The sequence below is a fragment of the Cryptomeria japonica genome, chromosome 3 (genome assembly GCF_030272615.1).
Source record: "Cryptomeria japonica chromosome 3, Sugi_1.0, whole genome shotgun sequence".
Taxonomy (NCBI): domain Eukaryota; kingdom Viridiplantae; phylum Streptophyta; class Pinopsida; order Cupressales; family Cupressaceae; genus Cryptomeria; species Cryptomeria japonica.
Genome location: NC_081407.1, coordinates 802,224,884 through 802,250,177, shown reverse-complemented (window position 1 = coordinate 802,250,177; position 25,294 = coordinate 802,224,884). Strand labels below are relative to the sequence as shown.

The window sequence follows — 25,294 nt, the reverse complement described above, 5'->3', positions numbered from 1 at the left end:
TATGGTTTAATTGCAACACACACAATTTTACATTGGATTGGATGGGACACAACTATATCGGTTCTAATAGCTCGATCAATAAGATTAAGCTTTCTTGTTTATCTTTTTTTGGCCTTTTTATCATCTAGCTTTAATTAAAAAAATTGAATTATATTGTTTTTAAGTTTAGGTTTTTTTGATACTATCATTTATGAAGCTCAAATTCTTAGCGAGGCCTTTGCTAATTCAGATTTGATGAAAAATGATGTATTTTTTGTTTTTAAAATTAGTTTTTTAAAGACATAAATTCATAAAATATGATATATGTTCTATGTTATTGCGTCCTTATTATCTTCTAGATTGAACAGGTTCAGGATTCATGTTTCTAGAGTTAGGTTTTTCGCTGACCTAATTTGTTATAGAGAATATTTCCTGTTATTTCATCGGGGACTGATTATATTATGGATTGGAAAGGTTTAAGTTTTATATAGGATCAATTTATGTCTGAATGAACAGATTCCCAAAGTGAATTGGCACTGACATTGTATGCACCCGCGACAGGCAATTGCATAGGGACCCAAATGTGCTTTTCGCTGGCTACAAATTGCCGCATCCATTGCAGTATAAGGTTCTCCTCAGGGTTAGTTCTTTGTTTGATCTTTTTATAATATAAAACCGTTCAAATGAATAACTGCTTTACAATCCATTTATCTCTAGTTTTTGTTCAAGCAAAAATTTATCCGTTTGACTTTTGCATTAATAGGAAATCTTAAATTGGAAAAACATTCAAAGAACCATTCAGACTGGGAATGATAGTTTTCTTTAGGTTTATGTAAATGTCAGCATGTGGCCATTTGCATAAGCACACATTGAAAATATTGTGTTTAAAACAATATACTGAAACTGCAATTGGTGCCTGGATTACCAGATTCAAACTACAAGCCAGTCTTCTCCAATGCAGGCTTACAACTTGGCAATCGATGATCTTGATAAAGAGCTTGATTGTTTGAAAAGTAGCTTTGAGGTAGTGTTTATTTTTCTACTTTTTATATTATGTTAACTATCTTGAAATCTAGGTCAGAGATGTTAGTTGTCAATAATTCTTGTTTGACAGCCAATACATTTATGACTACTTTATCGGCATGGTGTGTTCAGCTCTTACATGGAATGATAGTGCTAGTATTCTAAAGTAACTGAAACATCTTTTGATTGATATTAAGTAATCGATGTGCTCAATAAAGATGGATCGACCTGGGATTTACTATCTCAGTTACAAGTTGATTGCCATCTAAAGTGGCTGAGGTAGACTATTTGAGCTGATCATCTTGTTGTCTATTTTCTGGATCTGCGATCCCAACAAAGAGCTAGATTGTTTGAATCGTGGCTTTCAAATGGTGCTTATTTCATTTTGAGTGGATCACGTACTCACATGATAATTAGCTCACATACATTAAAATACTTGTTTAGATTACTTTTGTTACATTCTGCTTCATAGATCACAAGATTATTAATCTATTTTGACTCTATAAAACTCAATCCTGTTTAAGAAACTTGTATGTTGGAATTCAATGTGATCGTGCAGATGTTTTGGATCATTATAGAGACGTGGAACTTGTATAAGAAAACTTATTTCTCAAATTATTTATGTTTTTGTATTTTTATTGATCCTGAAAATTTTAATTATTCACACTATTGATTTTTTACTTAGCATCTATCAGAAATTGGCAGACATCATGGCTAAAATTTCAGCTTGGAGATTATAACTTTCTGGCAGACGGGGGGAAAGCCCACCAAAAAACAGAAGCTTAAACCAGGGCTCCCGTCCAAAAAACAACCAGCACAAGATAATGGAGAGGCTCTGAAAATTAATACAGGCCAGCCAACCCAAAACAGAGAACAACTGGGAAATCAATAATGAGACAAAACAAATCCAGAGAAGAGACATTGAGGAGGACTGGAGCTACCATAGAGTGCTTTCCCATCGAATCGGCAAGCTGGGGGAAATTGCCACTAAGGATAGTGTTGATGTGTTTTTACGCACATGCGAACACAGAATAAAATACCCAAAAGTATCTTATCCTCTTTTGAATAAAGCTTCCCAAATGCTGAAGATTGGCTTAAGGTTCATTTGAGACAACTCTAAGGTTTAAAATGTCAAGTCTTGACGTGTGGATAAGCACAAGTGGTTGTTGTGATTGCTGTTTCATCAAGGGTTCTTTTAGGTTAAGGAAGGATTCATGAAGCACTTTGCGGATGATATGCGGTGAAGTCCTTTTCTACTAATGCAAGATGTTTATCAAAAAAAGGGCAAAAGATGAGGGTTCGAGAAGTTCTAAGCTATCCTAGGAATGATGAAGGATGATACTAGTGAAACTCTACTAGTCTTAGCTCCGCCATACAAGAACAACTCCACTAAAACTAATGCAATCTAAGGATATTTAGAGATTTTCAAATCATTACTAAGCATAGACACCATCACTTGAATGCATATCAATGACTGAGCAACAATTGAACTTAAGCACTTTCAATGATTCCAGTTGACCACACAAGGCGCACTTACAATCAGGAAGAGGTTAGTGGTATGGATTACAAGTTTCACAATATATCAAGTACAACATTCCATCATTCAATTTAAATACTTAAACTAACCTCAAGGATCGACTTGAGAGGGTAAAGAACCATGCAATAAGCTTCAAAGATTGAATAGAAACACCATGACTTCAATGTTTTATTAATCGAAAAGCCAAACAACAACAATTCTTCAAGTCCTTCTCTTATCACTCTTGAATTCTATTTCTAATATCTAATCTCTCTCCTGCTTACTAATTTTCTAATCAAAATTCCTATTAACCATTACAAATGAAATGAGTGGAGTTTATATAATACTCCCAAATACAATGAAGGTCCGAAATCGAATGGAGATCAAGGGCCAAAATATTGCCACCTAAACCCTAATTAGGGTTTGATACAAATGAAACCCTATCTAGATAAATATCATCATGGAATCAACCAATGAGAAAATAGCATGTGCTGGCACAAAAATCGAGGAAGCATCCTCCAATGAGAAAATGAATTGCGAAGTAGGATCATAACAAACTGTCTTCTAGAATCTGGTTCCCTTTCTCTCGTTCCTTTCTGGCATATTCAATGAATCTAGTCACTATGCCCTCTATCTTTGTCATCGGGATCTCAGGTAGAGACTTCAACTACTCTTCCATGTGCATGACCTCATCGAAAGCTTTGACGATGGCATTCTCCCATTCAGGTTCGCGTTCTTGAGTCTTGCTGGTGCTGTATGTCTATTCATATGTGAGTGTATTCCAAAACTGGTTTCATCAAATTCATTCAAATCAACACCTCCATATCAACCCACTTGAATTTGATCTCTTTGTCTTCTTTGGCGTAGGCTGCTTGGAGATATTTGCCGCTATCTTGAACTTGATCAGCAACATGAAACAACTTGCATTTCCTGATGAAGTCTAGAGGTAGTCTGGAATACATCTTCTTCTTTACTTCTACATCATCTTGAACGTTCATCCAATAGTCTTCTAGCTGCCACTTGTGTCCATACTTCTTCCCCAAAGTTTCTTTCACATTATCATATGGATCGAAGCAATCTCTAGGCGTGAATGGAGTGCTAACTCTCTCTCGGCATCCTCAACTACATGAATGGAAGGGCATGCTTCAATAGAATCTCCAAGCGTGATGGGAAAAGAAACGTTGGTTCCATGCTTATGTCTATATGCCTTGACATATGCCACCAATTGTCTCACCACTTCAAGTAACACCACTCTATTTGTTGGGTAGTGCGGCAACATGTAGGGAGGAAGATGACATCCTTGAACTTTGATATAGGTGAATTTCGGGAATTGAATGAACCATGCACCATGTTGTTCTATCAACGCTTGTGCCTCAGGAGAGAGTCTTCGCTGCAATCCACCTCGAAGCGTCCTTGTGATATGCATAGTGAATGCATCATCCACTCTCTTATAGTGCTGTTTTGGTGGATAATTAAGCTGCGGATAACACTCATGCACCTTTATCTCTCCAAGTTTCCTTCCGACTATGCCCGTATACATAAGTCTTGGATACTCGTAGTTTCTTGCAATGGAGTATATGATGTAGGAGCTCATATAGAATGTTCTGGTGCGCATCAGCCTCCTTAACTATAGATCAATGCTATTGCTAATGAGTCTTGCCCAATTGATTGCATCCTTGCCATGAGTGACAGTCTCCGTGAAATAGAACATCCAGTCCTCGAAATATGAAGCCTTAGGTGTACCAACCAATCAATGGAGTAGGGTGATGAAGTCTTTGAATTCATCATTGAAGTCCACCCTATGTAGTCTGTCGGGCCATCTGCTCCAACCACCTCTACTCTTCTTCAACCAAAAACTTGTCGATGATCTTTGCACAAGCATCTGGATCATCGTCATAGGCGAACTTAGCTCTTTCCATGCTTATGTAGACCATGTTCTTAGGCTCAGGTAGATGAAATGTTTCACTGATTGTTGTCTTCGAGAGATATGCGAGCACTGTTCCATCCTTCGCTACTATTCTTCTTGAGGTAGAATCATAATGTTGAGCACATTCCACAATTAGCTCGTAGCATTGCACCGCGGGAGGAAAGCCAACTGCATTTATGATCTCACTTTCAATCATCTTCTTGACTGTAGCGGTAGGTTCACTTGTGTATGATGGGTGCCGGAACTTCTTGGTGTCGAACTTCCTGAGAGTGGTATCTCCTATTTTGCTCCAATGTGAAGTGATTCTACTTTCAAATGCACCGCTCTTCGAATCTTCCTTGATGAGTGTATGACGAGTCATGGTTTTGTTCGGTTTAGGAGCTGTCATCTTTCACCTGTGAGAGATATGTAAGTTAGGGTAGTGGTGAAATATTGATGTAAAGAAGCCTATAAGCTAGTTATGAAATTAATCCAAATCACTCTTAGATCTTAATAGATGTTAAATTATTTGCTAGATAAGACTGATTTACTCTTCTAGATAAATTAGGGAGGTCTAATTTGCCTTAGACAAAATCACTTTCAGACCTCAATCAGATCTGTACCCGATTTTGTATCAGTCTAAATAATGCACTTCTGATTTGAATTCAAAATATGATCTATGATATGACTGTTAATGTCCAAAGATTCGCTGTCTTTAAAATTCGCCCTTCAATCTGCTAAAATTCGCCTTTATGCTGATGAAGTCGTTGCTTATTTGGGATGAATTCACTGTTGATGATGATGAATTCGCCTTCTTGCTGATAAAGTTCGCCAACCTGCTCCTGAATTTCGCTACTTAGAGGGATGAATTCGATTTGATTGATGTTAGAAATGGATGTTTGCTTTCTCTTCTATAGGCGATTAGGAGAAAGTTGTGTCTTTTCCCATATAGGCTGACCTAGCTTAATTAAATTAAAACAACAAATTACCTCAAGCTGGCCGACTTACCTATCCTTGTTTGAATTTCAAATTTTGTTAAGGGGGCGCTAAAACAATGTTTGATTAGTGCACTAAAAAAGAAAAAATTCGCTCATCTCCCTCATTTCTTGAAGTTGGCTCATCCATCTCAATCCTTGAAGTTCGCTCATCCTCATTGATTCTTGAAGTTCGCTCATCCTCATTGATTCTTGAAGTTCGCTCATATACTTCAATTTGTGAAGTTCGCTCATCTCATTGAGTTTATGAAGTTCGCTCATGTGCATCAAACCTTGAAGTTCGCTCATCTAGTTCATTTTGTGAAATTCTCTCTTAAGTTCTTGAACATTAAATTCGCTCATCTCCCTTCCATCATGAAGTTTGCTCATGTGTCTTCATTTTTGAAGTTTGCTTATGTCACTTAAATTTTGAAGTTCGCTCATCTAGCTTGATTTGAGAAGTTCGCTCTTGTGTCTTGATTTGAGAAGTTCGCTCATCTACCTTGAAACATGAAGTTCGTTCATGTGTCTTGATTTTTGAAGTTTTCTTCTCTCTCCAAGTACATGAAGTTAAATTCTATCATTCATCACATGAAACAATTCTTGAACTTCGCCTTTTGATCTTGCTCTTGAAACCACACTTAGTTTACTTCTATGTTGCTCAGGGTGAAATTCCCTCATCTTCCTCAACTTGTGAAGTTCGCTCATCTCCCCTCCAACTTGTGAAGTTTGCTCATCTTCCCTCAAACATGAAGTTCGCTTACTTCCTTGGATTCATGAAGTAAACCTTTTGAAGGTTTGGAGATGAAGTAGATTTCAAATGAGCTTGTCTTCAATCATTTCGTTGCATATTGATTCAATCCTTGGACTATCTCATTCAAATGCTCGAACTCATATTCACAAGTATACTCAAACAAGGCACTCAAGGGAAATTCGCTCTCCTACCTCTCAACATGAAGTTCGCTCATCTAACCTAATTCTTGAAGTTCACTCACCTCTAGCCAAACCTGAAGTGCGCTCACTTAAGCTTGCGAAGTTAAGGCTTTGGGGGCTTGGAGAATGAAGTGAATTGAAATTGAATATTTCGTATTTGCTCATCACCTTGTTTCATTCTCTTCCTTCAAACTTACAAGAAAAGTTCTTGGAACAACTTAGGTCTCAGTCAAGGGTATTTGAGATGAATTTCGCTCTTCATGAGAAGCATTTGAAGCTTTTGCCGTTAACCTTGAGCACTTGGAGGTGTCGCTAACTAGCAGCTCTCTAGACTTTTTGGTTGAACTCATGACTGACTCACGTGAAATCCAGACCCTATGAACTTATTCATTTCACCTGCGAGAGGGAGAGACTAGACTAAGAGGCTAGGACTTAAAAAAAAAGGGGGTTCCCCATCTTGATGGGGTGATGTGTGAAATGGTCACAACAGATAACCTCTTGCCATTTCCCCAAGCAAAGAACAATCCCAACCACCAGCACCAAAAGGGTTAAAGACCATTTCCCCAAGCAAAGAACAATCTTAACCACCAGCAGCAAAAGGGTTAAAGAGATCGTAACCTCTAATGTCCCTTGGGAATGCACTACATGAAGATTTTTCAAGGTCCAAACTGAAAGCATGGATATAACAAAGGTGATGATGAACAGCTAACAGCTCCTTGCTGATCATGTGTAAATCTCAGTATGATGCTAGCAAGAACAAAGCAGAACAAGTTGAGGTTGAGGGCTCTGAAGCCAGAGCTGAAAGACTCTTCTCAGAGCAAGAAATTCTTCACTTAGCCACACATTTCTCCATCCAAAATTTTAGCTTCCAAACCCTGCATGAAGTTCTTCCAAACGGAGGCTTTACTCTGCAGCTGTCCCAAGTCACCCAAGCTGTCTTGTCCAAGAATGCACTTTGCCAGAGGGAGAGAGAGAGAGCCAAGGGGCGAGCAATTAAAAACTACATTAAGATGCTCGTCTCACACAACCCCACAAAGAAGAGGGTCATGGGACTTAGAACTTACCATGAGCATTGGAGAGTAGAATCAAGAGAAGGCCAGCACAGACAGCCACCAACAGCTATAGAGGATGTAATAAAGACAGCAGACTCACAGAGTAAAAACTGCATAATGCAAGGGCACAAAGCCGAGGAGGAGGTAGATTGTTTATAACAAACACCACAACAAGCTGGCACCATCTCGTTGCCATCTCCCAAATCAATTGAACACTGTCACCCCCTTTGCTACACTCAAAGCTGCACAATCATTACAGTTGAGAAATGAGTGAACAATTAGAGGGGAGTACGAATATCAGCCAAACATAAAACTGAAGGGACCCACCATACATGACCTCACTCTAAACAATTCATGGAGGCAGATCTATTTCTAAAACAGTGCCAAGGACAGCCCACTCATCCACATGGTTGGCCACAAGACAAGTTGGGATTTAAATCCACACCATTATCAGCAAGCAAATCAGTTGTCTTATTGCACTCACGAAAGCAAATGATTAAAGGAAAACATGCCAAAACTTTGGCAGACATCAAATGCCTCATCTAGAAGAGATTTTAGCTTCCAATTGGCAGTTCTTTTTGATCAATCCCTAAATGAACACTAAAGAATGACCTTCCAAAATCAATTTCTCATAGCCTGCTTGTTTAGGAAGACAGATTCCTTCAATTACTTCTTCATTGTTGGTACAAACACTTAGGAACTAAGAATATCCTTTCACAAAACACCTCTTATCCTTTTTCAGGAATCAGAATAACTCCAGCACCGGCAACATTAGGATTGCCCTTTGAAGCACTATCAAATTCCAGATGTCAGAATGGGGCTTACAACATTGAGATTTTTCTCTAACTAATTTTTTGTCTGTTAAAGGGGTAGCTTGGAGATTATGTTATTGTTGAAGAACCTTGAGATTTTTATGCTCTTTATACCATTACAAAGTACATTTTAAGAGCATTGATATAAGAAGCCTATTCTTATTGTGAGCTATCATATGAGTCTAGTAAGCTACTTGTAAAGTGACTGTGTGAAACTTTAGACCATTATTAAAATCTAAGGAATAAATGGAATCAGTTTCATTATCAGTAGATAAGGGTTTCACTAGGATTTCAAGAGTTCTTCATTATGGATAATATGCACACATTTGAATAACATACAGGAATATATCATCTTTATTCAATTTTCCAATACCCTATTATGGAAGTGGAGCCTGCAGGTTAGTGTTAGAATCAGTCTGCATACTCCTTAAGCCAATCAAGGAGAATTTGTAAGGGAATGATAACTATAAATACCCTATTTAAGAGAGTATTTCTCCACCAATCACAGCCATTTGTCTCTCCAAAATTGCATGTTACCTACAAAAATGTGCACTTGCATATAAATCTCTGAGGGTTTGTCAAGCTGTTAATTGACTTCTCTCAGACTACTTGTGAAAACTTTGTATTTCATCAGTTACTCGAGGATGTATTCTTTTCTTGTTTTAAAATGTCAAAATATTTTCTTTCACTATATTCAAATAGACATCTATGCAATTGCATTAAATGTTTTTGCACTAGGTATTGTAACTTATGTCAGGTGATTGCAAGAGCAATTTGTTATATTATGAATTTTGAGAAGCAAATGCAATTGTTGATACCCTAGAATGATGAGTCAGGGCTTTGGTGTATTTCTCAAGTTCATGTTCAATAATTGGTTTCTGTCCTGAATCTAGTGTCGTTTGTTTGCAACCTTAGTTAGGAGTTGTTGATTTGTGGCTTCAGTAAGTGTTGAAGAAAATCAGGTTGTTTAGTTTATGTCTCAAATCCAGAGCTGTTATACTATAGCCTCAAGATATAGTTTTTGGTCAATGGCTTCAACTCAGTGTTCAAGATATTTATGTGACATTAGTTTGTGGCCTCAACCTGGAGCTCTTGTTTGTAGCCATATTTGGGTTCAAGGATTAATATGGTGATTCGTTAGGAGTCTAAAGTAGACAAGCTTGAATCTAAATGAAAGGACCATTGATGGATGTAAAATTTAATCAATTAAGATAATTGATGGCGATGACTGTATCTCTTCATTTGTTTGGGCATCCCATTGAAGACTGCTTATCACATTTTTATCATAGCAGTAGATGCATTGTGTGCTAACAGTGTGGGCAGAAATACCTTGTTTGTGTCCATATGCAGTTACAAGTAGGAGTCACTCCCTAATGTGGTCTTACATTGAAGTGGATTTTTTTTCAACAAATATTAACATGTGGTTAAGTTGCGAGAGGAAAATTTATACGGGGTGCACACGAATCTTCTTTACAAGGTATGTAAAATCATTTCTTGCCTCTCACTCGGAATATTGATTTTAGAACATTCCTTTGCTTGAGCTAAATTTTCCTGTCATGCCCCCACCATAAGACCATTTTCATGATCCGGCCTTATAGAAAAAATAAAATAAAACATATTCGAAGATCTCCCTCTTAATGGATGATTGAACAAAGTACTGCTTCACATGATTGGCGATCTGTTTAAGGATAGTTATCTTTAAACAAAGCATAAGCAGCAGCAATTCCCAGGGAGCCATGATTTGACAAAGGGGAAGCGGTTAGTTAAGAAAAGACACCTCATTTGTAAAGATGGTGTTCGTAGTAAGAGATATGAGTTTTCGTCCTCTCTTGAGGGCTATATAAGGAAGGTCCTCACTTGGAGAAAGGCATCGATCAGATAAGAATTCTGAGATCTGAAATTGAATTTAGAAAACCATTTGTGATCAGCAAAGTGATTGGTATGCAATATGGTTGAATCTATTGTCTACTATGAAATCTATTTTGAATCTTTAATTTACTTATTTAATTAAATTGCCAATCCACCAAGAAACATTAATATAATTGTTCATTTAATTCTCCTACATGCAATCATAACTGGATTAATGAGGAAACATGGTAGGGAGGTGCAGCAGTACTAGCTTTTTCTCAATTAAATAACCCACCCCAAGCTGGTTAGCTTGTGGGCCAAGAGATTGAATTGACTTGGTTGGTCATTCCGTGCTCTTTGGCTTAGCTGTGATGAACCAATATCCAGGCATCCTTCAATTCAGTAGCCCACCCCAAGTTGGTTAGCTTGTGGGCTAAGGGGTCGAATTGAATTGGTTGGTTGTTCTGCCTCTTGGGCTAATTGTGAGGAACAATCTTCGGGCATCCTACCAAGCCTCCCCATTAAATTCCTCATATATTTGGCTGTTGGAAATATGCTAAAAAATTGTATTCAATGCATGTAGGATACTATGTTTTTCAATAGGAATTATTTGTATATGATCATAGATCCTTGATATTAATGTTTAATATCAATTGATTACAATTTTCTCTAAATTGAATTGCAATTATGTACTAGAATACTCTTTGTAAATACATTGTATTGCAAGAGCTGTTATTTTGGGCAAAATCATGTATATTCCCAAAAGGGGATATTACAATTGGTATCAGAGCATTGTTCCTGCCTGCCTGTGGGACAAAAGATAGTTGATGCAACTAAGCCAAAGAGCTCAAAGGGCATTGGAAAGGGAAAGAAGATGATTTGTAGCAAATAATAACTCTACTCAAAGAAATAAAATAGGTGAATAGTTGGTAGATGAATTGAGAGCCTTCCTCTCAAGCACTCCTCCAAAACCATACAAAATATGAATAATACAATCAATATCGTTAGGCCCAACCAAACAAATGGAAGGGATGTAAACTCTAATCACTCGGAAAATAACAACATAACACCAATGGGATCAACCCCTAGATTAACAAGACCTTCATTTTCTACCTAGGGAAGAACCAATAATGGAAGAAAAAGAAAACAATCCACCCATTAATAATGTTGACAAAATTGCTGAAGCCTACTCAAGGTTGGACCCAAAAATTAGGAGAAATTTCTTCTTTAGGGAATTTTGTGATGCTAGAACACGGAATGCCCCTAGAAGGGAAACAAGACAACCTAATAGAAATTTACAACAAAGGGTGAGTAAAATGACTCTCCCTAACTTTGAAGGATCAGGAAGGGTCACAATAGTTCATGGGTCCAAAAGATGGACACCTATCTTTCCCTTAGTCTTATGAAGAAAGAGGACACTATCAAATTTGCCATTCTACATTTGGAAGGAATTGCTCATGATTGGTGGCATCATGGCCTTATTACCCAAGGACACAAAAACATAACAACCTAATACAAATTCACACAAAGGCTTATTAAACGATTTGATCAAAAACATTCCGAAAGATATTTGAAAGAACTAACACAATTGAAGCAATAAGAAACCGTAGAAGATTATGTAATAGAATTCCATAAAATATTAGTCATGGTTTTGGGGGTTTTTGAAAGTAGACTTACATACCTATTTATTGAAGGATTAGAAGAATCACTCTGTGGTTTGGTAAGTGCTATTGATTCTATGACACTTGGAGAGGCAATTCAAAAAGCGACAAGGTTGGAAGTGATACCATCAAAAGACAAACCCTTCTATAAGAGAGATTCGCATCAAAAACTTTCCCTCCTAGAGATAGCCAAGAGAAAAAATCTAACCTCAAAACCCATCTATGAGGAAGATGGGCATCAAAATTTTTTTCTTTCTAAAGCTGACCAAGAAGAGCTTCGAAGAAAATGAGTATGTTTTTGGTGTAAGGAAAAATGGGAGCCTAGATAATTGTGACTGAGAAGATCTTCAAAGAAAAAAAACTATGTTACCAATGTAAGGAGAAGTGGGAGCCAAGACATAATTGTGGAAAAAGAGGTCAAGTATGCAACATAGAGGCATTATCCAATGGAGAAGTATGGGAAGAAGAAAGGGAAAAACCTAAGCAAAAGAAGGTTCGATGAGGAAGACTATGGAACCTTAGTTGCAATCTCAAAAGCATCCAAGTACCACCCCTTCCGAATTCATAGTGTTTTAAAGGGACAAAAGGTAACTGCCTTTGTGGATGGTGGGGCAACACACAACTTTATTGACGAAGGTTTGGTTACAAGATTGAATTTGGAAGCAGTAGATTTTGAGGGCTTTAAGGTAGGCAACACACAACTTTATTGATGAAGGTTTGGTTACAAGAATGAATTTGGAAGCATTAGATTTTGAGGGCTTTAAGGTAGCCATGGTTGATGGGTTTACTACCTCATGTACAAGAGGGATTCCACAACTAAGCATCACCTTGGGAGGGCACCCAATCAAAGAAGACTTCAATGTTGTAAATATGGGGGACACCGATGTAGTCTTGGGTGTCCAATGGCTGCACTCTTTAGGATGTTTCTACCTGGACTTCCAAAAATGGGAACTTGTTTTCAACATAACAGACAAGAAATCATTTTACAAGGATTATCCAATGGATCCCCAAGAGGAATTTTGTCGAAAAGGATGGGAAGAACCTTTAGACATGGGTGGGTGGAATGGGCCGCTCAATGCATGATACTTGACATGTCTTCCTTCAAAGGCAAAGACATACATGTTGACATTCAACTCATTTTGAAGAAACACAAAAAGGTATTTGGCAACATTCCATTGGGACTTCCTCCTAAAAGAGGTTTTGAACACACCATAGAACTCAAAGAAGGGGCTAACCCATAATCACTACACCCTATAGGCACCCTTCAAAATTTAAAGAAGAAACTATTAAGGAGCTTCTTGAAATGGGACACATTCAACCTAGTTCTAGTCCTTTTGCCTCCTTCGTGGTACTAATTAAAAAGAAGGATGACACTATGAGAATGTGCATAGATTATAGAACCTTGAACAAGAAAACCATAAAAAATTGTTATCCTATTCCTAGAGTTGATGAACTAATTGATGAATTACATGGAACAAAATACTTTTCTAACATTGACTTACGATATGGTTGAAGACACCAAGTTTCCACAATCCATTACATTTGGAAGAGCTGCTTCTAGATTAGATTTTGTGGTAGTTTTTGCATCAACATTTCAGATCACGCTCTATGATCCATCATCAATGTTTACGATATGGTTACCACCAAATTAGAATGAGGAAGGAAGATATCTCTAAGTCCGCCTATAGATGTCACTATGGACACTTTGAATTCTTGGTCCTACCCTTTTCCAATCATGCATGAATCACTTATTTGGAAAACAACTAAGGAAGTTTCTATTGGTATTCTCTGATGACATTTTGATTTACTGTGAAACATAAGAACACCTTGAGCATCTCGATTAATTTCTAGGAATTCTTGAACAAGAATCACTATATGCTAAAGTCTCCAAATGTGAATTTGGGTTAGAAGGAATCCTATATCTAGGACATAAAATACACACACAAGGGGTGAATGTGGATGAGGAAAAGATAAAGGCTATAACGAAATGACCAAAACCAAGAACCCTAACCCATCCAAGGGGATTCTTGGGTTTATGCAAATATTACCAATGGTTTGTCAAAGGTTTTTCTAAATTTGCTTCTCCACTCGTTGAATTAAAAAAAAGGGGGAGCCTTTGCATGGAACGAAGTAGCCCAACAAGCTTTTGAAAGACTTAAGAGGTAATGAGATCATGTCTTGTTCTAGCCGTTTCTGACTTTGCATTACCCTTTGAATTAGAGTGTGATGCTTTCGGAGAAGGCATTATAGCAGTACTCATGCAAAACAAACACCCGATTGCATCAAGAGTCACAAACTTATAGAAGCTGAAAACCATTACTCCATTTTTGACAAAGAAATGTTAGCCATTATGCATGCACTGGCCAAATTTAGACAATATTTGGTTTGTGGAAAGTTTATTGTAAAAATGACCACAATAGCCTAAGGTTTTTCCTAAATCAAAAGGATTTAAACCCCCGACAACAAAAATGGGTCAGCAAGTTGCAAGCTTATAATTTTGACAGAATATATGAAAGGGAAAAACAACATTGTAGCTGATGCTCTATCTTGCAAACACTACTTATGCTCCATAACAAACATTTCCGCAGATTGGAAGAACTCAATTATTGTTGAATATGCCAAAGATCCTTAAGTTGGACACCAAGGATACTATAAAACCTATAAGCAACTGAGAGAGAAATACACTTGGAAGGGTCTCAAGAAGGACATCCTGTAATGTCCCCCTACCAGTACTATCCACCAGCATAATTATTCTTTGGCCTTTGAGTGTGCCTCTTATTCGGAATGGCCAGTGCTCATTTACTTGGGAGATGGTAGCAAGAGTTCCATGCTCTTCTTCATCCCACTTAACTCTTTTGGTATTATTCCCCTCTTCGGTGGTTGCCTCTATGTTGTGTATTTTGCCTCCCTTGCAATGGTGTCTGGGGTTCCAAGGTTCTTTGCATCTAAAACACAATTTGTTTTTCCTCAACTCTTCTTTTTGCTTAAGTGCATCTGGACAAGTATGCCCTTTCTCCCATTTTCCATGGCAGAAATAGCATGTGTTTCTCTTATCCTCTTTCCTATGTTTCCCATCTTTATGATTTGTAAATTTTTTGACCTTTTCAGTTGAGTGATTTGTTTCAAACTTCATGGCTTTTTGGATGGCTATTTCCAGATTTTGGGGCTCCATAGCACTCACAATATTTCAGATTGATTCTTTTAACCCATACACAAAAAGGTAAGTGAGCCTTTCTTCGGAGATTTCTGGAACCATGACGGCTAATTTTGAAATTCTGAAGCAAATTCTTCCACCGATCCATGCTGTCTTAATCAAGTTAGCTCCTTAAAATACCATTGGGGATGCTTTTGATCAAACCTCTTGACGAGTTTTTGTGTGAATTCATCATAAGTAGAAATGTGCTGATGACCTTGCGTGATAAGAGCATGATGCCACCATTCATGGGCTGTTCCTGTCAAATGTAATACCCCAAACTTGATGGCATTTTCTTCTGTCATGGGACTTAAGGATAGGTATGTATCTAATTTTTGCACCCAAGAGCATGCAGAAGTTTTCCCAGTACCATCAAAATTAGGTAAGGTGATTTTGCTGATCCTTACTTTCAGGTCTCTGTCTGATTGTTTCCTCTTTTTCTTTTGAGAGTTGGCCATCATTTTGGCATCACAATAGTCTTTGAAAGACACATGCTTTCTCAAATCAAGGTCCAATCTGGAGTAGGCTGCCAAGATCTCGTCCACATTATCATGTGGGGGTGCATTTTCTTCACCCCTCTCTTCTACTTGAATTTCGTTGGGTAGTGTTGATGTGTGTTTTATGCACATAACATTTAGAATAAAATACCAAAGTACTTTACCCTCTCTTGAACAAATTCACCTCAGATGCTAAGGATAAGATCAACTAAAATGATTCCAAGGTTTCTACAGTCAGGTCTTGATGAGTGGGTAACTCAATGGTCGATGTGAATTGCTGTTTTCACTTGGGGACTTACACAATTGTTCGAATTAACTTCATTTATCATGAATATGGAATGGGTGTGCTGATAACTTAGGATTTGGCAATGTAGTTCTGGACTTAATTCTAACAAGACTTACTAAAAAAGGACAAAAGGGAATAGGGTTCAAGAAATCTATTCTAAGCCTAAGAATGTAGGAAATGATGAACAAATTTAGTGGAATCAAACTAGGCAAGGTCTCACCATCAAATCGAACAGATTTTGACACGAGCTTAGTGCAATCATCTAAGGTATACTTCATAGATTTTAAAACTATTACCATCAAGCATTGAGACCATCCAAGTTGATGCATAACAATGGATATGTAATAATCGAAGTTAAGTTTGCATAAATTTCCAGTTGACCACGCAAGGCACATTTACAATCAACAAGAGGCTAGTGGTATGGATTAATAGATTCCACACAAATATATTCAACAATTCTTTCATTCAATCTAACAAACATTGAAAGCAAATTGTAATCTAAAATTCTAATCTAACTTGGAGGAATTGAGAACCTTGAATGCAAAATAACACTTGAAAAACAAAATCACCATCAAGTCGAACAATGATTTATATTCAAAAAGTTGTAGCATATACCAACAATTCTACAAAATCTCTCCCTTACAAATGAGAGACAATGAGGTATATATAGTCTCATACAAAATGGATGGCCAAGATTAAAACTAAATCAAGGGCCAAGATCATGCCAACAAAACCCTAGGGTTGCCCTAATTAGGGTTTACATAAAAAATGGTGCCACCAACATATGGCCCAATAGAAAGATACCTAGTCATCAAATAGGGAATCTTCTAGAAGATTCTGCCCTGCATCTCTCTCTCTCTCATAGCATACTCCAAGAATCTAGCCAATACAGAATCTAATTCCTCCATGGAAATGCTGGGTAAGGTATCTTGCTGTAAATCAATCGCGTCCAAAGCATCCGAGTAAGCATCCAAAGTGTTCTCCCAACCTGGCATGAGCTTTTGCAAATTATGAACATGAATTAACAAAGAGACCAAATCATCTATCTAACTCTTCAAAGAGTCCAACTGATTGAAATACATGAATTTCATTTTGTCTCTTAATTCTGCCAAGTATAAACCACTAGCTTCATTGATGTCAACCCCCAATAATTCCTCAATTGAGGCAAGGATCTTCAATTGAATATCATGGATATATCCTTCCATCTCTGCACAACTTATTTGTGCACTCTCATAAGTTGATTTCTTCATGGCTAATGAACAATACCAACCATGGAAATCGTATCTATCTCCATTGTGCACAACATTCTCCCTGACCAATGTGGACTTAGGAATCTTCTTCAAAGCTCTGAGGCGTGGAATAGTCTTCTCCTGAATAGGTCGGAATTCTTCCCAAACTCCCTCCAAATACTGTATCCTGAATATGAGCCCTGTTGTCCTGTCAAAAGCCCGGATAAACTGAGTAAGGAAATCATTTGCCTGTCTCTTTGTGTTTTCAATCCATTTTTCCACCTCCGAGAGTGTATCTCTCGCTGCCTCATAATGCAAATGTAGTCCACGATCAACTGCAATAGGGGAAATAAGGGTGGGATTCTCACGCCTTATGCCTGCAATGTACTCTGTAAGTTTGATATTCTCTGCTTCGTACTTCTCTCTTTTCTCTATTTCTCCATCCAATCTCGCACTGATTACCTTAAGGGTATCACCAACCTCCTGAAATTCCCGCTCTTTTGTAGTACGACCAAGGGCAAGTGAAGTAATCTGGAAATCCATGGGAGTAGCAATATTTGCCGTCACACCTCCAATAGGAACAACGACCTGTGCAATCCGCATTCCTGTCTCATCTCTAGCTATGTGTGACAAAATCTCAGCTTTCTTAGGTTCTTTCTCCTAGCTAAGTAGTCATCAATAGGTTATGCCCCTATCATTTTTTTACTTTTCTCCATACTCTTCATCAACCAATCAGGAATAACGACCATCTCCATACCATCATTGAGACATCTCTCGATCAAGTTCTCTCAATGTTGAGATAACATCATCATCATCATCAGTGTTATCCTTGGTCAAATTGTATACATTCTTTCCCAAACTAACCTCCAAAAGGACAATAGGGGATCCCAACCGATCATCATCCTCATTAGGTGGAGCAGATGTCGCTGTGGCATGTAAATCCTAAATATTCTCTAGTAATATCATTGTGTTGGAACATTACTTAGTCTCTTTGTTTTGTTCTGGCACTTCAACTTCCTTGATTGATGAGACATTGAGGGGTGGTGAAGGAATGATAGGCGAAGGAATGATAGTCTTTTGCTTCTTCTTCTTAACCTCCTCAATCTTCTTCCCTCTAGCCTTGACTTCTCCTGGTGTGTTCTTCCTTCTCTTGGGAGCTTGACTCTCCTCATTTGCATGAATCCTGATATCACTGATAGTCCTCTGATCATCTTCAGAAGAGGATTCCTCCGGTTTCATCTTTTTATAAGTGAAGGCGACACCCATATCAACTAATCTATTCATTTGAATATCCACCCATGCTCGGGAGAAACTTAAGACCTCTCTCATCAACACATTCAAATCTATATCTTCTAGTTTTGACCAATTAGGCAATAAAATCGCCGCTTTCATTTCATTCTCATTTTGTGGATGCGTATGATCCTTGTCATCTAACACTTGATCAGGAATGAGGAAAAGTTCACACTTCCTCATGAAATCCATTACATTCTGGACCACATTCTTCTCTTTACTGCTTGCTTGTCCATTAGGTTGGCCCAATAATCTTCTATGTCTACCTTGTGGATGAACTTTTCTCCTCTGATCCTTCCAATTTTCTTATCCGGATCAAACCTTTCTCTTCTCTTGTATGTTGCAAATCGATAGAATGCAAGATCCTCACTGGCTATGCTAGTTGCTAAGGTGGATTGGCAAACCTCCAATGTCTTCCCAACTGAAATAGGAAATGACATGCCCGTTCTGTGCTTTTCCTTCTGATAGAATCAAATTCCAGAAGTTGTCTCACCACTTCCAACAAGATCACTCTGTCAGAAGGATACCTAGGAAGCCTGTAAGGTTCGGATTGAAATCTATGAATCCTTAGGTATGTGAAAGTGGGAAACTGTATCTACCATGATCCATATTTCTCTATCAGCTTTGTTGCCTCCTTGGACAACCTCCTATGGACTCCACCTTGCAACATTCACGTTATGTACATTGTGAATACATCATTCACTCGCTTATAGTCTTCAATTCGATACATGTTCAACTGTGGATAGCACTTACAACTCCTGAATTGTCCTTGTCCATTATCGACTTCACCTCTGCATGTCAATCCCTTGTAAGTAACAAATCGTGCAAGCAGGTACACCAAATAGGAAGTCATGGCGAATGATCTGGACCGCTCCACATTCCTGAGCTGAAAATCCAGATTGTCACTTATGATTTTAGACCAATTTATCAATGTTTCTTTCAGATAATCCTAAATGAAATAGAACATACATCCATCGCATATTGCACCTTGCGGCATCCCCATCACTCAGTAAGCAGGAATACTAAATCACTATATTCATCTTTGAAGTCTATGCACATGAGTGTCTTGGGAGCCTTGGAATGATGAGTCCTAAGATCAATCATCCACTCCTTGTTTACTACAATCTTGCACACATCCATCTTCTTCTTATATTTGTCTTCATGTTCATCCTTAGTTATATCTTTCATGTCTGCTCCACGTGGAATTCCAAACACCTCAGCAAGGTAGGCAATGGTGACACCCTTAGGAGTCTTGATCATTCGGGAATGAGGATCATAACATCGTGCGCATTCCGGATAAGCTCACTGCATTGTATAGATTGCGGAAATCCAACGGCCTGATAAATGCCACTCTTCATAATGTTCACATAAGCTGGGGAAGGAATCTGGCTTCCAATTCCGAACATATGCTGTCGCATTTGGTTCATGTTCAGGAAATGCATGTTCGTGTCTGTAATCTCCTTCCATCTAGATGACATCTTGGATTTTGGATAGAATCCCGTCTCAACTATCCTCTGTTGTTCTCTCCTTTCCTTGAGTCCGGACTTCGACATCGTACCTGTAGGAAGCTAGAAGTTAGAACTCCGAAAAATATTTCTGACAAAAATTCCGATTTCCTAATGATTTAGACAAATTTGGGTATGGAAATCAGAAAAATAATCCACATTCTCAATAGATTTTAACAATAGAATGCAAAATGTGACAAGGTTAGGGTATAAAACCCTCATGAAATTCATCAAAATCAATAATTTTCAGACCAAAGTCTGAATCACCTCCTTCTACTTAGAAATTTATTCAAAATAGAGTGCAAAGGAGTATACTGGATCAAACAATGACTACGGAAAGGTGTGAAAGGTTATGTTTTCACACAAAATTATGTTTGAAGACACCTTCCGAGGTCAACAATGGCTGCCAGCAAATCTGAAGACAACCTGCAACTTTACAAATTAATCTCTAAAAAACATGTTGCAATTACCCAAATGTGCACAAACTTGATTAAAAACGATTTTCCAAGGCAAACATGAGAAAATCAGAGTATGTATGTAGGGCTGGGATTACCAACACCCTTAGGAATGATAATAAACTCAGAAAATGGCCCCGGAATGAAGCAAAAATGCTTCCCAAATGAAATTGCCAAGTTAGGTAGGTGGCTGGAAATGATAGTTTTCTGAGGACAGCCTCCCTACAATGAAGTTTCAGACCTGCAACAACTCTAAAAAGCTCTGAAATTTGACTGAGAACAACTCCAATCAGCCTTTAGACAAAATCGCCTTAGGCACAATTGGGCTGTCAATGAAGTATATGTCTGGAAATGTCATGCACAGCCAGCAATGGAGGAGAAAAACCAGGTCGGAAAATGTTTGACAGCAATCTCCCAGCCAAGGCGTCACAAATGGTGAAGAAATTCACCCAAAAATGAAGGCAAATGACCTCCAAAACAAAATCGCCCCTTTCCAAAAAATGACGCCACCTTGGTAAAAAAATCGCCAAAGTCTGAAAAATCTGCAAGAAATGCTCTCCAATGGCAGCCAAATCAAATCGCCTAGGGCTGGGAATGAAGAAAAATGAACAAGAAATCAACTTCAAGCTCCAATGGTGTCAACTTGACACTTCACAAAACGCCAGGTGGAGAAAAAAATTTGCCTAAGTATGAACACACTTGGCAAACATAATAATATTATATTGCTGGCCTCTCTCTTTAAACTTGATTTTGCCTTTTACTTTCACCACACAAGCAATGTGGGATAAAACACTTGTACTTATACTTGCCTGGCAAAAATCAATTTGCTTCTAGAAGGCGAAAATTATTAAATGCTCTTTGCAAATCATTTATTAATTGTTTTTATTTTTTAAATAATCGTTGCACTTTGTAAAAACAATTAAATTTGGGGCCCATTCATTTAAAATATTTCAAAATTTGAATCGAAATGGCCAGTTGGGGGAAAATCAATTTTACTTGGGCTAAAAATCCCAATAAAAATCATTAAAAATTATTAAATACCCCTTAAAGGGAAAATCGCACTAAGTAGGGATAAAAATCCCATAAAAAATCTTCATCAACTTTGCACAATTGGGTCCAGAGGAAAATTGACCCCTATTGGGATAAAAATCCCAACGAAAAATTCATCACTTATCACAAAAAATCATCCTAGGGGAAAATCAACCTCTGTTTGGATAGTCATCCAAACACAAAAATCATCAAAAAATTCCCAGTGGAAATTCGCCTAGGGTTTGGAATGAATATCCACATAAAAATCCACAAAATCTCATCACAAAAGTCCTGGTGGAAAATCGATCCATGTCAGGAATCATCATAAAAGTCATCCGCAACCTCATCCACACTCCCAGTGGAAAAACGTGAGCTGTCAGGAAATTCTCCGACACTTAAACAAATTCTCAGTCATTTGGTGGAAAATCGCCCCTAGTATGGAGATTCTGAATGGTGGAAAAACAGGGTATTTCTAGATTCCAGGGGAAATTCATGTCTAGTCTGGATTTTGAGTGGGAAAAATCACAGGTAGTAAGGAATATGAGGGGAAAAGCACCTCTAGTGTGGAATTTTGACCTTTTGACCCTTAGAATATGGATTTTCATCCGGAAAATGATCATTTTTCCACTCAAAATCACTAGGAAACCTCAAAACTCAATAAAACTCATCTAGACTTTTAGGCAAATTCACCAAAAATTTGAGCGAAACACAAGGAAACCTATTGGGATAAAGTGCAAAATCAACCTGAATAACTTCTTAGGAGCGAGAAAACAACTCCAAAAAGTCCTAAAATACCTTAGCACTTTAAAATCACCGACGAGGACGTTCAAAAACACGTTAACGCTCAAAAGGTCTACACTTAGACAAAATTAGGATCATTTAACATCTCAACTTTACGTGCTTGATCCTGTAACTTCAAAAACCCCAAACGACAATAGGCATGATAAAAAATCTGAGACTCGGGCACGGGAAACTCAAAATTGCCCACTATGCTGCCAAAACCCTAAACTAACCAACGCGAAAAGCAGGAAAGAGGGGGTGGGGCGATGTGTGAAAAGGTCGCAACAGGTAGGAAAGAGGGCCTTGTAGGCCTGGAACTACTAGCTTGGTTGTTGTTTTCAAAGAAGTTTGAATGTACTTCCCTGCTGTTATTTTGTTGGGGTCTTGGCTGATTTAGATTTTGGAAAGTTTGCATTAGCAGTTGATTTGTTTTTAGATTTTGTTCAGAGATAGCTTGGGTAGTATGGGCTGTTTGTTCCATAAAAGCCCTTAAGTCATTGCTTAGTTGTTCACTCATTTTGTTTCTTCCTCTTGACATTAACTAGAATTTTCAGGTTGGCAGGATTTTAGTTCTGATACCTATTGTAATGTCCCCCTATTAGTACTGTGCCTGATGAACAATAATAATCCTATTCAATATGGTTATAGTATCTACCAATTCTAGTTTAAGGGAACATTCTAACTTAAATCTTAGAATATACTTTCATACTACTGGTTAACTATCATTATTTGATTATCATACATGATTTATAATGAAAGAAATTGCTCATAGTATAAATCAGTTCATACCTTAAGCCTGCACTTGATTGCTTGATTATATGGAGAGCCCTGCAATCACAAGGATAGGCACACAATACCTACAACATATACATATTACTGATTAGCCTAAACCATCAGTACTAACATGCAGACAGCAAGAAATTATCATAGGTTAAAGAGGAGAGCAAGCGACTGCTTGTCTACCTATTCCAAAGGCTGGTTGCTTCTAATCCCCTTGCTATATGGGTAGTCTCCCTATGCTTTCCTTCTAGACCTTAATACTTTCAGACACACAAATAACCTCTCTGTCTTGGAAAGACTGGCAGGGAGCTAGTAACTGGTATCTTGACTTCATGGGTCTTTGACCACATGATGGCCCCTCGTTGCCACTGATCACCACCTCCAGTACTCTCTCCAAGATAGAGTTGGAAACATTACTCTTAACTATTAATATGATGTGCAGCAGTAACCAAAATGGATTATCACATATATTCCCCAGTTACATACAACAGTAGCCTAATTACTAATTGATATACAGCAGTAACCTAAAGCTTTGCTGAACAAGTAGCATTCATTATAATTCATTATACATATAATTACAAAGTAAATATTTCAGACCATATGAAATCAGACAGTATATATTTATCAGATTATATATAATATTTCCTATTTCAGTGTAATTGAACAGTGTGTATATTTTTGCAGACAGCATTAAATCAATTACAATCAGATTATATAAATATTTTCAGCACCATATTAATTCTGATATAATATTCAAAATATATTTAATATCCCCAGTACTCTTGACAATATTGATGCTGTTCCTAGTATAAACAATAATATCTGAAAGTGATCAAATGTGACAATAAGTAGGCTAGGTGAATTACCTTACCTGTTCATGGTGTGGCAGCAAGTAACTGGCAAGAGTCTAAGATCCGATACTACCTTGACCGTAGTCTTTTTTCCTTCCTTTTCTCTATACTCTCCCGTGACCTTCTATCCATGTCATGCTTCTTCTTATCGTGGAAGACAAGACACGATGGTTTGGGGAAGAGGCGCGACTTTTCCATGAGTCACGTCTTTCCCTTTGGAATCGTATTTTTATAAGGGAATTAAAACCTTTGGGAGTCTTTAATTCCAAATAATGACTAACTTAATTAAAATGAATATTTAATCATTATATATATATATATATATATTTCTTTATTATATGGATATTATTTACACAGTTAGTTATCCATAAATAAATTCATTTATTGTATATACTGATACACAATTAATTATTTATACATATTATATATACTGATCAACATATAATAAACATTCAATGTTAATGTTAAATAGACAATTGACTCATATATATGTAAAATGTCAATATACAATTTGCAAGATTAAGTACTGATTACAATAATTATAATCATAAGGGAGGATTTATGCTGGCACATGACACATCCTAAAAGACTTTGTTTAGCAAAATGTAGACATTATAAATTAGTGTCACATGACCCGGAATCGCCTTGGACTCGGCAAGCTGATTTTGGACTCGAACTCCAACTTGACGTCTAGACTTGACAAAAACTTGGCAAATTGAAAAACCCAAGAAATTCAGAGATTTTTAAGGATTTAAAACTTGTTTCATGCACCCTTTACTAAATAAACATTAATTACACAATAATCTCATGAAATAGAAGCTACTTTGAACACATACACAAGTATACATTGATCACATAAGTATAAACACAAATTTTAGCTGAAGGAAATAACACATTAGATATATAAATAGTGTCAAATGTCTACAAAAGTCATGGAATATCAAATCCATGGCATCAAAAGTTCCAAACAAATATCAAAATATAAGCCAAAAGTCTATTGCTCAGAGGAGCCTATATCACTCGGCACCTTGACCCTCCTACATGTGCGCCTAAGATAGATCTTGGATGACGCTGCAGCCATGATATCTGCCTATGTCTGAGGCACAGGCTCAGTGACATCCACATCATTCTCCTCCTCCAATGGGTCTCGTGCTCTAGCCTCCTCCTCTGCCATGGTTATTGCCTCTGCCTCTCGATCCCCCTGATCAACCCATGCCAAGTCATCATTGCTGAAGATAGGATCACCACTCTCAGTGATCCACTATGACTGTGGATTAACCTCCTCTAAAGTGATAGGAGATATGTCAGTGCCTAGGATTTGTTTATGACAGAGGCAAAGGTTGTAATGAACAAACACAAGATCATTCAACCTTTGCACTGACAACCTATTGTGTTTTTTGGAGTGTATGTGCTCAAACATACTCCAATTGCGCTCACATTTCAAAGTATTACATGGCTGACTCAAGATACAAACTGCAATCCTCTGTAGATTTGGCACCATAGCACCAAACATCTCCCACCATGCATCCGAAATTTGAAAAAATAGAAATCAATTCTATTCTATAACTTTGAGTTAATTAACGTAAAATGGTAAAAGATAGAAAAGTTATTAAATGGGCTTATTAGCATCCAATTTTGCTTGCGTAAGTCTCATGCAAAGAGGTCTGCTTGTGCATTCTTGAACATCTCTATCTC

General features: G+C 37.6%; 1 protein-coding gene across 3 annotated transcripts in view; it reads left to right on the top strand.

Moving 5' to 3' along the window:
• LOC131036836 (DNA-directed RNA polymerases II, IV and V subunit 11) overlaps positions 1 to 25,294 on the top strand; it is a 51,147-nt gene that overhangs the window by 534 nt on the left and 25,319 nt on the right. The window contains exons 3-5 of one of the 3 annotated variants that reach the window (XM_057968830.2): positions 541 to 619; positions 908 to 1,003; positions 1,200 to 1,448. In XM_057968830.2, the coding sequence (XP_057824813.1) occupies positions 541 to 619; positions 908 to 1,003; positions 1,200 to 1,202 (178 nt within the window). In that variant the 3' untranslated portion in view covers positions 1,203 to 1,448. The other 2 variants (XM_057968829.2, XM_057968828.2) reach the window with 2 other exon arrangements.